The sequence below is a fragment of the Gopherus flavomarginatus genome, chromosome 1 (genome assembly GCF_025201925.1).
Source record: "Gopherus flavomarginatus isolate rGopFla2 chromosome 1, rGopFla2.mat.asm, whole genome shotgun sequence".
In the NCBI taxonomy this organism is placed as follows: domain Eukaryota; kingdom Metazoa; phylum Chordata; order Testudines; family Testudinidae; genus Gopherus; species Gopherus flavomarginatus.
Window position 1 is genome coordinate 224,477,734 of NC_066617.1, and position 17,099 is coordinate 224,494,832.

Sequence of the window (17,099 nt, forward strand, 5' to 3'; positions counted from 1 at the left end):
AGAAATACTACTACCGGATTTTGATATCAAATACAGAACCAGGTGAAGAGAGGCAACCCTGCTTCATGAAGAATTTTGGTATTTCAAGATTGAGTTTTGTTCTGATTTGGAACAAAACTCCAAACTGTTGACATTTTCTGCAAATAGGAAATGAAGCACCAAAGAATAGGGGACAGAGCCTGTGGTCCCCAACCCTGGGACACTCTGGTAAGATGACTGCCTGGAACCCGGGGGTGCCGAAGAGGCACAAGCTCTCAGCTCACTGAGGAGCCAGAAGTCTGGAAAGAGCAGGCTCTTCAGCAAGCCACTAGACCAGCTGCTGAGGGTGCAGGCAGGCAAACTGGCAGATTCCATTGGAACCTGCTCTCCACAGAATGTTTCAGTTTTGGTGAATTGGCCAAACTCTGACAAAGAACGCTTTGCTGCAATGCTTCTGACCAGCTTTAATAAGAGAGTTTGCTGGAAACAATTGTCTGTATAAATAATCTGCAACGTTACATATAATCCACACTGGTATCTTGTACTGCAGGCTAGTAGATCAGTACTAGCCTTAGCTTTTTTGAAACTTTATTCTTGTTAGTGCAAGTTTTAGAAAGTTAACACAGTGAGGCCAACTTGTTAGCATGTTTAAAATATAAAAAGTTTAAAGCATTTAATTACAATGGGTAGTCTAAAGCAGTGGTGGGCAACCTATGGTCCACGGGCCGCACACGGCCCGTCAGGGTAATCTGCTGGCAGGCTGTGAGATAGTGTTTAAATTGACCACCCACAGGCACGGCCGCCCGCAGCTCCCAACGGCCGCGGTTCACTGTTCCCAGCCAATGGCAGCTTCAGGAAGGAGTGTGGGCCAAAGAGACGTGCTGGACACCGGTCCCCACAGCTCCCACTGGCCAGGAACAGCAAACCACAGCCAGTGGGAGCTGCAGGCAGCCATGCCTGTGGACAGTCAATGTAAACACTGTCTTGTGGCCTGCCAGTGGATTACCCTGATGGGCCACGTGCGGCGTGCGGGCCCAGGTTGCCCACCCCGGTGTAAAATCCACTGCTGTGGTTTTCTATCTTGATGAATAAAAAGTGGCAGCAGCACAACAGCTAGTATGCGAGTTTAAATGTTTCCCATTATGCTTTAAAAATGTATCAGAGGTAATCCTTTATTTTAATCAGAATATATAATATGTAAAAGCCACTTTACTGGGTATATATAATGTGTTGTGTGTTTCTTTAAAAGAAAAAGATTTATTTAGTCTACTATAACCAAAGATTTCATTTTGAGGTGTTTTCCATAAAACAAAAAACAACAAAATTTTATATACAAACAGACCCTGATCTTGTAATGAGCTCTGAGCAGACGGATACATCAGACCACAGAGGGGTTCACCTGCACAGCTCTCATTGCAGAATCAGATCCACAGAATCGGGTCTATTGCAGACATTTGGCTGGTGAAGTTCTTCCAGTTACTAATTCTTACTTAGCATATGCCATACAAAAAAAAAATCAAACTCATCACCAAAGCTGATGATTTACCTCATGCTGATGAGTCTTCACATTCTGAATTGTCCTCACGCTGAGAGACATGATCACAAGAGGAGGAGGAGGAGGAGGATCTTTAACTACATTCACCAACTCAGGTTTCAGTGCCATTGCCTCCACCTTACACCAACTGACTGAATAACTCAAGGGCTCTGTGGAAACAAACGAGCCATTTAAAAGAATAAGGTCATGATGGGGGGGGGGGGGGGAAGGGGGAGGAAATGGTTACCTTACAATAACTGGTTCTCCAATTTGTTTTGTCCATGTGAATCCCTCTAAGTACACCTGAGAGATGAAAATCATCCAATAGCAGCATCTATTTGTGCCCTGTATGTCCTTGTGTCCCCTAACCAAGGGCAGAGAAGCCATAACTATCAGTCAGTTACCTTGCTCATTCAGAATAATCATTTAAGGGAGATTCTGAAAAACCAGGGAAGAAGGGCAGGTTGTAGTATCCACACCAACAAAATATCCTGAAAAAACAGTTACTATAAGGTAAGTAACTGTTTTTCATTCTTTCAACATTTGTCTATGTGGATACCACCTTTAGGTGACTGGCAAGCAGTGCCTTATCTAGAAGGTCGGATTGAAGAGTCCACACTACTTCTAACTAGCTATTTTAACACTGCCCTCCCAAATTTGGCATCTGCTCTTGCAGCCAGGTCAAGGACATAATGTTTAACAAAAGTGAGGGGACTACTTCAAATGGCTGCCTTGCAGTTCTGAGATAATGTGGATACTTCCTCACCTGCTAAAGCCTGAGCTCTAGTCAAATGACCTGTGGTATTCAGAGGAAAAGAAACACCAGCCATATGACAGAAGAATGAAATACACTAGGTGATCCATTTAAATATTCTCTGGGGAAAAAATGGCATGTCCTCTGGAACCACTACTTATAACAACAAAAAAGGCAGGGGCATTGTTTATAATGGGCTTTGTCCTAGTCAGGTAGCATACTAAGACCCTCAACACAGCTAAAATATAAAGTTTCTTCTCCTCTGAGTTCACTGACCCTTCTGTCTGACTTAGTGGGGATGATAAAAAGCTGTCTTGAGAGTAAGGCCACGTCCAGACTAGGAATTAAAATCGATTTTAGATACGCAACTTCAGCTACGGGAATAACGTAGCTGAAGTCGAATTTCTAAAATCGAGGTACTCACCAGTCTGGACGGCGCGGCATCGATGTCCGCGGCTCTCCGTGTCGATTCCGGAACTCCGTTCGGATTGATGGAGTTCCGGAATCGATGTAAGCGCGCTCGGGGATCGATACACCGCGTCCAGACTAGACGCGATATATCGATCCCCGAGCAATCGATTTTAACCCGCCGATGCCGCGGGTTAGTCTGGACGAGGGCTAAGGTGGTATAGAGTATTCAGAAGAGGATTCAAAGGGAGGCCTCAAAGGACAATATTATGACCCCATTTGAGAGGTGGCTCTGTAAATCAGTAGGAAGCAATGCTTAAAAATCTGGATGCAATAGTGTAAGATAAAAACTAACATGACTCAGGGTAGGTGGCATGCCAGAATTTCTACACGTGGGGGCTGTAATTGAACTGAATGAGAATCCAGAAAAATGGAGATGGATGATATAATCAAAGATCTTGGTAACAGGAACGTCCAACAGATCAAGGCTGCGCTAGGCTGCCCCAAAAGAAAATCTTTTCACCTCCAAGTAGATTTTTCATTACTCATCAGGGACTCCTGCATCACCATAGGATTTCTCATACATATAACAATCTCTGTCAGTGCCACTTAACCAGCCAACATCCAAGCTGCCAAGTGTAAATTTCAAGTGTGGGGTCAATGTGACCTTTGTTTGGTGACATTATTTCTGAACGGTTTGGAATTGCTATTGGAGGCTGAGTTGACATTTGGAAGTGACCCATTAGCCAAAAATACCTCAGCCAACAAGGAACTATCAGGATCTGCCGCATTCGGACTTTCCATATCATCCTGGATATTAGAGGGATGGGGACTTTGATTCCATCACATAAGAAAGGTGTCTTGCATGGATCCTGGGCTCAGATCCCCTTTGAAACGAAGACGACTGGGCACTTTGGGAGTGTCTACACTGCAGCTAGAAGCAAGTCCCAGCCCAGGTAGAGACACTCATGTAAGCAGGACAAGGGCTATCATGCTAAAAATACTAGTGTGGACATTGCAGCTCAGGGTCCCAAACCCATCCAACTACTTAGGCTTAAGACCTTGAGCTGCAAGCCTAAGCACCAACATCCACACTGCTATTTTTATGGCACTAACTTGATCCCCACTACTAAGTCTCTGTCCACCCGGGCTGGGAGCGTGAACATACACTGTGTGTTCTCTTGGATGGTGACTAGGCTTATAATGGGATTTCCCCACTGCTGAAATATTGGTCTGAGGAGGGAGCTCTTCTGACGCCATTTATGACAGGTGATAGATTGTCTGCTGAAAAAATCCACTAAATTATTGTTGGCTCCCGGAAGATGAAGAGCAATTGTCCATTATACCATGTCCATAATCTGATTGCTTCTTGGCACAAGGACAAAGGATGGGCACCTCCCTCGTAGATTACATCATCCATCATAGATGGATCTGTACAGTGAAATTCTCCAAAAGCCAGGAGCAATGCTTTGCAAGCTAATCTGACTGCTTGGATTTCTAGGACATATATGAGGAGACTCATCTTCTTCTGGGACCATATCCCATGTGCCTGAAGATTATGGTATGAGCACCTCAACAGTTCCTAAGGAGTCTAATCAATGCCTTTGTGGCGAGGAGCCCCTTTTTGACGATTCTGAGCATCTGTCCATGAATTTAGAAACCACCAAATACATGAGCTACAACTTCAACAAATACGCCCATTTGATGTTCCACAGGTTGATACAGGACTGGCTGAGATTGGATGTAACAGACATAGGTGATGGCTAGTGTCATCACATAAGTGAAAGATGTTGCAGCCTTACAGTTGAAGACAGGTTCTTGAGTGACTGATTTATCTTGATGTTGGAAAAAACTGTCTACATAGACAGAAGCTTCTCTTCTGGAAAGTATGCCTTTGCCAATTTGTATTCTATTGTCTGCAACAGGCTGAGTGATGATTTCTTGTAGTTTATGGTAAGGTCCAGCTCTCTAAACAGGTGGATGACAAAGTTCAGAGGTGTACCAACATTCTGATGGTTCCTGCCACCGATCAGCCAATCATCTAGATATGAATAAACAAACGCCTTGCTTCCTTAAAAAGTGAGGTTACCATAGCTAAATATTTTGGGAGAACTCTCAGTGCTGTACAGAGGCTGAACAGCAGTATCTTGTATTGGTAACAACTGGGCCCTCCTGAGAATTGCAGATATATCCTATGGGCTGGTTGGATTGTAATATGGAATCTTGAAGGTAGACAGCCAGAAAACACAGTCTTAAGCCTGCAAGCAAAGGATGATGGAGGCTGAAATTACCATTCTGGGAATCTCAAGAATTTGTTCAGTCCTCTCCAGCTGAGGATAGGACAAAGATCCTATTTTTCTTCATAGTAAGGAAGCATCAGGCATCTTTTTTAAAAAATTCCACCTCCTCTACACCTCCGAGGAGAAGCAGGGAGGCCGCTAATTCTTTCAGCTGGTTTTCAGCAGAAGGGTCACTGCAGATGGATGGGGGAGAGGAGGCAGAGACTGGAATTGCATAGCCTACCTATAGAAGAGGACTTCTAGCACCCATTTATTGTTGGCTATTCCAGTCCAAACATGACAAAATAGGAAAAGATGGCATTCAAAGATAGGGTTCATGGATGGTTCTAGTCTGGCTAGGTTATGACTCTTGACCTTTATGTCAAACATGCTGTCTCAATAAAGTCACAGTGGCTGGTGACTGCAGCAGGTGGCCTCCTTTGAGTACATATGGGTTTCATCCTCAGAGGATAATCAGGAGGCCATTGTTGAGAATAGGTGGACTCAGATTGAAATCTCTGGGGATTTATACCATGGCCCTGATATGCAAGTTGTTCAGATGTCAATGTGGCTTTGGAGTCTTTCAAGGAACGCAAGACTTTGTCTGATCAACTGCAAAATAAGTCTACCCTCTCAAAAGGGCAATTCCTTTAAGTGTTATGTATCTCCTTTGTGATGCCTGACACTTCAAGCCACAAAGCCTCTCCACTGTAGCTGCCATAAGCCACACAGCAAGCTGCGGTATCAAAAATGTCCATAGCCACTTGGAGAGATGGATTTGCCACCAGTTGCCATTCAAAGATTACAGACTTTAATTCCTCTTTAGCTTCTGGAGGAAGCTTGTTCACAGAGGAAGATAACTTGGTCCCATGCCAAAAAGTCATACTTCATGAACAATGCTTAGTAATTGCTATGAGTAGTTGGAGCAAAGTGCAGGAGTAAGCTTTCCTTCAAACGAGATCAAGCTTTCTGGAGACTTATCTTCAGAAGCAGCATGTGGTAGGCCAGGCTGCCTAGCTCTCTCCTATGCCACAGGGACTATCAAAGACACAGGGATCAGAGGTATACAGGATGGTTCGAAAGCCCCTCTACTAAACTTAATACCTTTCCCCCCCCCCTGCATTTGCTTTGCAGTTGGGTGAGGATATCAGGTCCCTGGTATCTTTAGCTGGCTCCAAAATGCCTTCATTTATAGGCCTTGCTAAACTGCCCAAAAGAGGAGGAAGGCAAATAATTGCTGGGCCTTTTCCACAATCACTGATGTCTCAATCTCCAAGGTATCAACAATTCAAGATATCAGGTCTTGAAAAGTTCTGAAATCATCTGGAGCTGGTATGAGGGCAAAAGAGCCTGCTTTTTCAGGACATCATGATGATAGGTCTGTGGGAGAAGTTGAAAGGTACCGGTCCAGTGGTTCAGGACCTAATTCCTCTTTATTCACTCCCATTCCTGAGAACTTCCATGGGAGGTCTTGACATTTGAAGCCATAGAAGAATGAGACCTACATCTGTGCAACAATCGAGAAGGAGACCCACGTCTAAAAGCAGCCTAGTAAGCCTAAATAGGCATAGCTGGAAAGTTGTATGAATATGGTTAACCAGGTTAGTTAAGATACAGTTGGCTGGGCCCCTGCCATCCATATGGTGGGTAAGCTAGGGCTCTGAAATGAGGGATTCTGGTCTGGAGGAATGAATCATCTCCTGATCTAGGAGAGTGATGAGGTGAAGGCTCCCAGCGGCACTGGATGGAGAAGAAAGTATGGTCAGGAAAAGGTCTCCTCTATCTGCAGTGCCGATCTCTCAGGTAATGTTTGTACCAGGAGCATAGACATTTGAGTCAGTACCAGATGATGCACACTCAGTAGAAAAAATGGTATAGGAAAAGAGAACTTCCACCACCAATAATGCAAAGCCAGAGCAAACAGTTAGTTCCTCAGTTGATAGTGTCAGTATTTCAATTTTTGGTTTCAAGGAATCTGTATCAGATGTAGGGACCAGAATAGCCTCAGAGCCCTTCAGTGCCAAGAAGAAAGTTGAATCATTGTCACTTGCCCCTTTAGTATGAGAGGACCTCACTCTCCTCCAAAGAGCTGAGTGTAAAGGAAATAGCTCTCCTTGAGGCCTGTCAATTTTTCCTTTCTCAAGGAAGAAAGATCTGTACCAGGTACCATGTTTGATCCAATGCTCTGATCTCCTTTACCTCAGTGTGGAAGAGGCAGTACTTGTCTTTGTTGCTGGAGCAACTAACAGTGCTGCGCTTGTCTTTGGCTACCAAGTATTATGGCCAGTGGATCCCAGATTTGACTTCTTATGGATACCAGCCTTTGCCGTTGCATCCTGGATGTCATGGGAGCACACAGAGTATGATGTGGAAAGTCCCACCTTGGAGCTCCACGCCCATTTTTGTGGGTCTGAAATGCCCCTCACAGGCTGCTCTATAAGACACAAATTTTAGCCTCTCTCTATTTTCTTGTTCTGGAGAAGAGACAACTGGCAGATGGAGCATCTCTTAGGCACAAGGCTCTCACCAAAACAAAAACAAACTGTCTGGAAGGGGAATAAGCCAGTCACAAGGATTTGAAACTACTGTTTTAAGTGGTTGTGGCACAAGGTGCTGAGAGAAAATAAGGTTGTTTTTCTTTTTAAACAAAGAATAAATGTAAAGAAAAAATTAAAGAAAATGGGAGAGATATTTAAGGAATTAACCCTAACAAGCTATATAAGGATAGATTTGGAGAATGGACTAAGGGGCAGCAGGCAGACTTCCTAGTTCCATCTCACTGCCATAGCTGGTAAAAGGAACTAAGATGGTTGCAACTGCTCAGCCCTTTATGCACTGGGGTTCCTGGGAACATGAAGACATGGAGAGAGCAGGCATGGCACCAGAGACACTAATATTCAAAGATTCTGAATGTATATGAGGTGCACTTGCACACAGAGTTGGATCCCCACAGACAAAACAAACACTCAAACAATGACCTAAGTTGAAAGCACACAGGGTGTTTCCAACCGTGTCATTTTGTGTAAAATATTGATGGAGTAATTTGTACTGGGTATTATCCTGAAACAGTTCCAGAAGTCAGAGTAAAGTTAAAATTAAACACTTATGATCAGACATTGTCTTTAAGCCAAGCATGTCAACTGCCTAAATTCCTATAACATTTTACACTGTGGCATTGCTGGAGCTAAACTGACACTCAGAACCATTTAGAAATTCGGTCACAGAATCAAATCAAATTTTTCCTTCCCACTCTTCTTTAAGGGGGTATCACAAGTCCAGTCACCTTACTACTGTGGTGCCATTGCCCACAGGCTATACCTTTTTGTATAAAAAAGTGACATTCTGAAGGATCAAGTCCCTAACAAAAGGGGGGGGGGGAGGAAGAGGGGAAGGAAGCAAAGGAGGAAATCAGCTCAAGAGGCGGTCAACATTGAAAATAGACCAAATAGGCAAACCTTGCTTGCCTCTCAGAATAAACTGTTTTCTAATAGGTCCTGTTTATGAAATCTAAAAACATCACTTCTCATAATACTGCTCTCAAGGACTTCTAATCTAAAAGATTTGACAAGATAGAACTTTACTGAGCAACTCATCTACCATCCCCTTCCAAAATTTATTTTTCAGGAATCCATTACGTATTTGACATGCAAATCCTCATACGTGGATTTTTTATTTCCAGCCAGCTTGGTCCTTTGATCTTCCTACTCATCAAGAGAAGTTCCAGGCTAGAAGTGTTCGTTCCAAATACATGAGAAAATGTCTCTCCTTTCAGATCTTGAGGAAGCCGAGGGAACTCAGCCTGACATAATCAAAAGAAAGGGATAAGTCGTTGTATTTCTTAAAAAAAAAAAAAAAAAAAAAAAAAAAAAAAAAAGGGGAGGGTGGGGGGCACGTCAAGATATTATGCTCAAGCAGTAGTGTAAACAAACTAAACCATATCTGAAATGTGCCAGTTTCACAGGCGTGAAACTCCATCACATCAGAATGATACTTCTTGGGTTGCTATAATACAGACTATTGTTTTAACAAAACTCTACATAAGTAGGTTTTGATTCATTCCATTTTTACCAGTAAATATCTGCAAACATCTATTTCACCGAATGTACACAAACAAATGAAAAAGTATTCCCATCAATAACAACTGAAATGTACAGAAATGCAAAATAAGAAAAATGCTGCTTGAGAACTTAAGAGTCAGAATCCACTGAATTTTGAATTAGGCTTATTACCTGACGTTCACTAGTTTGTAAAAACAGGTATGGTTTGTGGATTTAAAGATATTTACTCTGTATATTTTGATATATGATGTTGACAATTTGTGTTTTCATGATTTAAAGCTTAACTTTTTGAAACTCAATGTCTACTGTAATTAAAAAATTGTCTGGCCTCCTCTTTAATTTTCCACAACTGTGAAAATTTAAATAGGAAAAAAAATGCTTACAAATAAAACCACATTGTCTGTGGAAATTATTTAAAAAAAAAAAAAGGAAATCTGCAAGCCTACACGTAAGCCAGGAAATTGATCCAAAAAGGTACACGCAAAAATCTGCGTCCATATGAGAAACAAGAGTGTGTTGGTATCACCTATGACCCACATATCAACATTTTTAATATAGAAACTGCTTAAATAAATACTGCAAGTTAATTATATTGTTTTATGCATCTGACAGCTTTCCAGCTACATCCACTGTTTGCAGACTGGTAAGATCAGAATGGTTCTGAACTGCTAAAGCAGCATTTTGAGCAGCTAACATGCTTCTACTTTACCTTTCAGATATGACCTTAATCCCTGCAAATTGACTGAACACATTCAGATGATGCCTGTAATGTCCCCTTCTCCGCAATTAACAAGAGATATTTAGAAGGGAATACTGTCAATTTGAAACCTAGTCAATTTTTTTTTAAATGATTAAAATTAGTTGTTACTATCCCCATCCCAGAGTCCTGTTGGGAACTTGTGTCTGTTACTGTATTTCTCTCATTTCTAAAGAAATGTTTTCTTGCCCAGGAGCCTCATAAAAGAGGGATATAAATGGTGAAACTGACTATACACAAATGTCCTGCTAATCACAAGGCACTTAAGCATATACCTGATTTTAGGCTTGAGAACAGTCCCACGTGGGTGTTTAAAGATACACACATTTAAATGCATCGTTTAAACAGTGGCCAAAGGGCACAAAAGTAAACAAAAAAAATTACAAAAGAAAGCCTGATTAATCAGGAATAAATACCTCCATAATAAATATCTCCATCATTAACATTGATGAATGAGATTTGTGTTTTAATTTCTTTGTGTTTTATTTTTTTGGGAGTGCAGTTAACACAGAGATAAATAGAGATCTGCTAAAGCTTTATGATATACTGATTTTAAAATGTTTTAATTTGCTATTCACTTTCAGTTTCATTGTAATTAACTAGCTATAGCAGGGACTGGCCAGCAGATCAAGGATACAAGGAAAACAAACAAAAAACACTAAGTCAAATAAGCTCCAAAAGATGAATTTTAAAAATAAAAAGCAACTAGTTTACATGTTGCAAAGTGGGTGTAGCCATACGTTAAAAGGACAAAATTCTGTTAATATATGTACTTATGTAAATAAGATTAAGTTCAATAAAACTATTCCAGTGATGTGGCTTCTCATCAGATTAGTTTTACTCACCAAGTACTTAACTTCTAGGTAGTCAGACTTCGCTGGAACATCCGGGATCTCAAAAGCATAATTCTTTTCAACTTTCTATACAAAATAAATACATTTTAAATACTATGTATTAGGTGCTAAGATTTTTTTTTTAAAATATCAGTATACTGAACATTCATTCTTTCCAATAAGAGAAAGAAAGGAATAAAAACCATACATGATGCAAATGCTCATTTATCTGAGCTCATTACTCTCCTTACAGCAGCTATGAAGCTTAGCCTCCCTTTGCTATTGGACAAGTAGGTCTCTAACATGATGTTCATAAAAGTTACTAGCAATGCTAAAGTAGGCTCCAACCACACTTAGTCCATGTCCACACTGCACTTTTATCATTAAAACTTGTGTCACTCAGAGATGTGGGGGAACACCCTTAAACTACAAAAGTTTTAATGATGAAAAGCACCAGTGTAGACAAAGTCGACAAACATACTTGTTCCTCATTGGAAGTGGTATTGTCAACAGGAGAGCTCTCTGCTGGCGACAAAGAGTGGCTACACTGCATGCCTTACAACGGCAGAGCTATAGTGGCACAGCCATGCCGTTGTAAGCTGTGCAGTGTAGACACAGCCTTACTGTTAAAATTCCTGGAGGCTAAGGATTCGGATTTGCATGGCTATACTATGCTGTTGCACCAGCTGGAGAACAGCACATTGCATCCATTATGCAAATGGATGGTGTAGAGTCACTTGTGGCACATGTTATTTGTATTGCCATAGGTCCTACTGGCCCTAGTCATAGACCAAGACTCCACTACTGTCTTGTCTTTTTTAAGCACATAGGTTCAAACCACTTCTTCTGGATTTAACCTGACTATGGAGTAAAAGTTCAATTGAGCGGGTCACGTCAGCTTGGTATGTAGCACTATTTTCACTTAAGTATTTTCAGTCATTTTGTAAAGAGAGATTTTTGAGCAGCACTGCTGCAAAAGTGCAAGATGTGCCAGCTATCAACTGAAATTTACAGGAATCTTGTCAGTTTCACCACTGCCCTTCAGAGAAGCTTGTCAGTTTTGCTACTGCTAATCACATCAATTTCAGTCAGCAACTGTTGGAGTGTCCAGGAGCATATTTTGTTTCAGAAACATGTGACAGTGTTTTCAAAAATGAAACTTATGGAATTTCCAGTTTCTGGGAAATTTCAATTTTTGCTCTGAATGGAACAAAACCAAAATTTCCCACAAACCAGAAACCGTGTTTCAGCCAGCTCTGCATATAGCCACTGTAGCTTTGTCACTTAAACATGAAAACAAAGCAGATTAATTTTATAGCAAGTGGACTTCAGATACCAAGGTCTTTTTCAAAATAAATTGATTACAATGGAGGAGATAATTAATGAAAACTTCTTCCAAATATTTCAAAAATAGCACTGTTAATGGATGAACTGAATATATACATTAAAGCTACAGGACAAAATTTTAGAGCCAATCTTTTTTTTAGAAAAGTAAGTAATTGTTTATGCCTAATGGCCTTGGAGAAGCTAATTTACAATTTTTAAATTGACTTCAAGGAAAGCTGTATGTGTTTCTTAGGGCCTGATCCTGCAGCTCCCACTGAAATCAAAGGTAACCTGAGGGAGGAGAATTTCAAAGAATTAGCAAACTTTCATAAACTAGAAAGCAACCCTTTTACTACTGTGGTTTTGTTTACTGAAAGATAAACAGGCCAAGCACATTTTAATGCTGAAGTATTAATGCCTTAATAAAAGGCATGTTCTTTGAAAAAAGTTCACAAAGCTGCATATCATATGATTACAGGTATTAATTTTTCCCATCTTTTTCGGCAATGCAGGAACTATGATTAGCTAAAGTATACTTATGCAGTGTTCAATGCTTTATAGGAGACCATTCCCCCTAGCTTTCCCCATCTAGCTAGTCTTAATATGCAGGGAAAAAAGTCAATTCAGACCTCGTAACAAATTCCCATCTGAACAGTACAATACAATATTTGCTCGTCCTCTCTCTCAGATCAGTATTTGGTCTTCACACAGAAGACCCTGTTTGATATCTTGCTATGCAATGAATAAAGCTATCGTCATCATGTTGAAATACAGGCCTGTCTATCTGACAAGACTTGTACTGGGGTAACTGCAACATTCAGTGTAGACACGTTGTGCCTTATAAAAGAGGGTTTTGCACTGTGGCTTACCCCACTTTCAAACATCTATAACCTCTACCTACAGTTGTATCTTTATTTTAATCTTTGTTATCTCTTCCTGTATCATCATTTAACTGTCGCTCTGCATGTGCACAAGTGTTTTTTTTTTCTTTTTTAAAAGAGTTGATTCTTCAGCACTTTTTCAAAAGACAATCCAAAGCACATGCTTTCAAGTCACTGTTATTGAAGCCCACTTCATTAAACTTTAGTTATTTTCTCAACTGCAGGGTTCTTCAGATTTCAATTCCTAAGAAGTGAGCTAGCATATCATTAAAATTTCCCAACTACAAGTACATTATAATAAGAACATAAAAGTAGAAACAGTGAAAAAAATTCAAAAGGTAAATTTGTCAGAATGATTTTGATCATAAGAAAATCTGAAACAGATGAAATGTGTTGCTGGAATGTGCCAAAGGAGCATGCAATCTGTCCACTACTGAAGGCTGAAAATACTGCACTAGATTACATACTGCTGCACAGATGTATGATATTTATTGGGTGAATTTGCTATTTAGGAGGCATTTGGGAAGCACTTGCATTTCCATCATGCTTTAAAACATCTAGAGTTGTCCATCAATATTTTGATTTTCCCCTCATTTTACACACCTGTGTTTTTATTCATTCTTCCTCTGTTTTCCTCTGCCTTTCAAACCTCTTATCAAACATTTTACACAAGGGTTTAATGACAGCACTGATCACTAATCCAAAAAAATCAAAACTAATCCCAAAGTTATACTGTAATTCTTTGTGAACTCTCAACTTGATACTCCAAGAAAGTAGGAAGAGCCAACTGAGCACTTAATTGAAGAAACATGATGCTAGCGTTGTACTCATCTTCATCCAAGTCTGGACTGCACAGAGACACTTGCATTTTATCCACACATATTAAGAGGGAAAAGGGAAAGAAAAGTTAATGAGTGTTTGTGAAATGATTGAATAAAGCTTCCTCACACAGCTCTAGCAATGCACTTCAGTCCAAATCTGTGATGCCCTTGCTAGCACAATTTCTGCATATTTTACTTTGCAGAACTGTATGTTTATGAACAGATTCCTCTGACTATTCTCTATCCCACATCATGTCTGTCTCTATTTTCCGATAGAGCAACCTTTTCAACGTCACCATTCTCTTAACTGCTTGAGGAGTGGCCCAAATACATAGTGGAATCACAAATGTCAAGCACAACTAGGGATCCAATGAACAGTTTAAATCTCAAAATGGCATCCTAATTCCCACAAAAAGGGAATATTATCTGTCGTATTAATGGTTTGAAGTACAACAGTGTCTAGAAAGTCCAGCCAACATCAGGACCCTCTAATGTGTTAGGCATTGTACAGTCATATGAAAAACAATTCCTGCCCCAGAGAGCTTAAAATCTAAACAGAAAAACAGATAAAAAGTGGAAGGGAAAAAATAAGCAACAAGGTGAAGCAATTTGTTCAATGTCACCGCAGGTCAATGGAAGAAAAATCAAAGAACCAAATTTCAAGTCCTAGCCCAGTACCCTATCCAGAGGGCCTCAGGCGGTTTTTCCCCCCTCATGCTCAATATTCATTATAAAAATTAGGATGTTTAAGAGAAATGAATATTGGCAGTCCAGGAATCAGTACTGTCAGCATCACAGAAGGACTGCTGTTTAGTTGCTAGCTCATCTGGGCATGTACACTTTCTCTATTCTAGTAAGTGAAGCCATTTTGTGTGTATCCCTCAGCAAGCTTTGGGCAAAAAAGTGCATTACAGTAAACAGGAAGTGCTACATAAATGTAGTACACTGACTTCTAGTATATGTGGCAGAGACGAGGGAGAAGGAAAACCCTGAACTAGGTCCATTAGTGGTTTGGGGTCCACAATATAGAAACAAAATTGATTCACAAAGTTGTGTTGGCTAAAACTGTACTATTAACTAAACTGTTGGCAGGATTTCAGCAACATTTATAATCATGACGGCACATACACAAACTGTTTGGTCATAGCCATATCTGAAAATTGTTTTGAATATAACAAGTCCTAGTAAGAAAAGTCAGGACACAGCCTTAGATCTCAAACAGAGCTGACTTCTCACACAGAGATGATGATGCTGACCTTTTATCAATATTCTGCCATTTAATCATATTTGCTTTGGAGTTAAAATTCTGTTCTACACACTAGGCTCATCTCTAAACTCTGTTTCACTTATTCTTGAGTTGAGAAAGATTCAGATAGTCACTGCTTGGCTGTTTGCATGAAAACATACACCTACATGCCTTTTCCACCCATCTACCCACCCACACACCAACCAGCATGGCTATCCACTGAAAGTTTTCTGCCCTCCAAAAACACAAAAAAATAGGAAGGGATTGAGCATTATTTACAAAAGAGACAAACCTTGGATCTGAACTTCATGATCTTGTATTTTACAGCAATCTGGTCATTAAATTCTTGGTAGATGCTCATCATAGTCACAGGATTTTCTGTCTCTTTACCAGAAGTTAGCTCAATTTGCTTTAAAGAGAGTCAAATCAAATTATTTCATTTATAGATTGTGACAACAAACATTAACGAAATTAACAAGTCAGCAAAATTCAGGGTTATTTTAATGGGTAAACGGACGTACAATCAAAGCTTGTAGCCAAGGAATATTATGGCACCAAAATAAAGGAGTTCACAAAATGTAAAATTTATGAAATACTACTTGAAACAGAGGACTTGGAAACTTAACATGGCAAGCAGGAGATCACCCAAGAAGACTGCCACCATTAGTTTCAGGTAAAGGACTGTCCTTTTCTTAGCCACATCATTATACCTTAAAAATCAGGGATATTCTACTCTGCATGATGAATATCACATATGCAACAATCAGCACAGCTTGTTTTTGCCATGTAAGCAAGTCAGAAGGCATTTTACTTCAATAACTTCCCATCAGCAGCCCACTGAAATTCAGGCCTACCATCTCACGTGGCAGTAGATAGATAGTTCTCTCAATGTTTTTCACTGTCACACAACAGCTGACATAGGCCTCTGCTGATTCAATCCACACTTTACCAAACAGAAATACCACACCTGAGAAAGGAAGAAAAGACTAGATATTAGAAAACCAACAATTCTCAAAGACGCTACTATCAGAAAAGTGGCCATTTTAAGTATAACTAAAGAAAGATTAATTCACCCACAGGACCAAAGTAATTTCCAATTTGTAATCCCTGACAGTTCCATCTGCTGACAGACAGTGCTCTACAAATATCTAAGCAACCACTTTATAAACCTAGTTCTTATGTGGTCCTTCACCATCCACCTCCAACACTGTGGAAACGAAGCAATGTCAATCACAGAAGATGGTATCACACCACTATCTTCTGTTCTCAGAGTTCTATTCTTATAGCTTCTCATTCCCCCTAAACTGGTTTAAGAGCTTCCAAAAAAAAAAAAAAAAAAAAAAAAAAAAAAAAAGGTAGGTGAAGAAAGAAAATGCTGAAATGCGTGTGGTGTCAATTATTCCGTAAAAGGCTCGAACCATCCAGGAGGTGTGTTAGATGGTAAACAAGACAATGAAGTCTTTTCCTTACTCAGTTCTCCAAGATTAACACTCCTTTGTACCCAATTAAGTTGGTGGAAGGCCTTTTGCAATCTACTGAAAATTTCACTCAATAGATTTATCAGCTTCAAGTCCCAAACTTATGAATTTTAGCAGCAATAATTCCTATAGTAAAATCCAGAAAGATTTATATTTGACAATTCACTGCTCAAAAGAATAGCACACACAAAAAACAAGAGCCCACAAGTACAACAATCTTTCCTGCAACTCATGGTTCATGAAATAATTCCCCTGCCCCAAGGGCTCTCCTGCACAGTGCTTGTCACCTGTCTTGTTCAGTGAGTACATGGGGCCACTAGGAGGGTTAGTGAGGAGAGTTCATTGCATTCAGTATGCTGATGGTACCCAGCTCTACATCCCCATCACATCTGACTCTGCTGGAGCAATGGGATGCATTTCCCAGTGCCTAGAAAACTTAGGTCTTAGATGACAACTAGCTGGTTGTGACTCCATCCAGGTAATTGAGAGAGAATGGGGAGGTTAGGGGAGCAACTGGAAGTTGGTGGAACTTACATCAGCACCCCTCACAAAGGGAGTGCAACAATACAGGTGGACAACTTGGGGATGCTGTGAAATTCAGGGTGCTCCTGGATGTCAAGGTATCAGGTGTAGCCAAGACAGCTTTTTCGCCAATCTTTTCTTTTCATTGAGGAGCTTGCCACAATTATGTACATCTGCACCACCTCAAGATTAAGGTATAATGAACCAGCTATAATGCACACTA

At 40.4% G+C, this 17,099-nt stretch overlaps 1 protein-coding gene across 3 annotated transcripts in view; it reads right to left on the minus strand.

Annotated features, from left to right (window-relative positions):
* The window catches only part of POLA1 (DNA polymerase alpha 1, catalytic subunit), a 366,980-nt gene that overhangs the window by 320,158 nt on the left and 29,723 nt on the right, over positions 1-17,099 (minus strand). For all 3 annotated transcript variants that reach the window (XM_050936466.1, XM_050936467.1, XM_050936465.1), the window contains exons 11-15: positions 15,731-15,843; positions 15,169-15,285; positions 10,615-10,689; positions 8,615-8,753; positions 1,526-1,683 (exon numbers count right to left, since the gene is read on the minus strand). In XM_050936466.1, the coding sequence (XP_050792423.1) occupies positions 1,526-1,683; positions 8,615-8,753; positions 10,615-10,689; positions 15,169-15,285; positions 15,731-15,843 (602 nt within the window). The remainder of the gene's footprint in view (positions 1-1,525; positions 1,684-8,614; positions 8,754-10,614; positions 10,690-15,168; positions 15,286-15,730; positions 15,844-17,099) is intronic.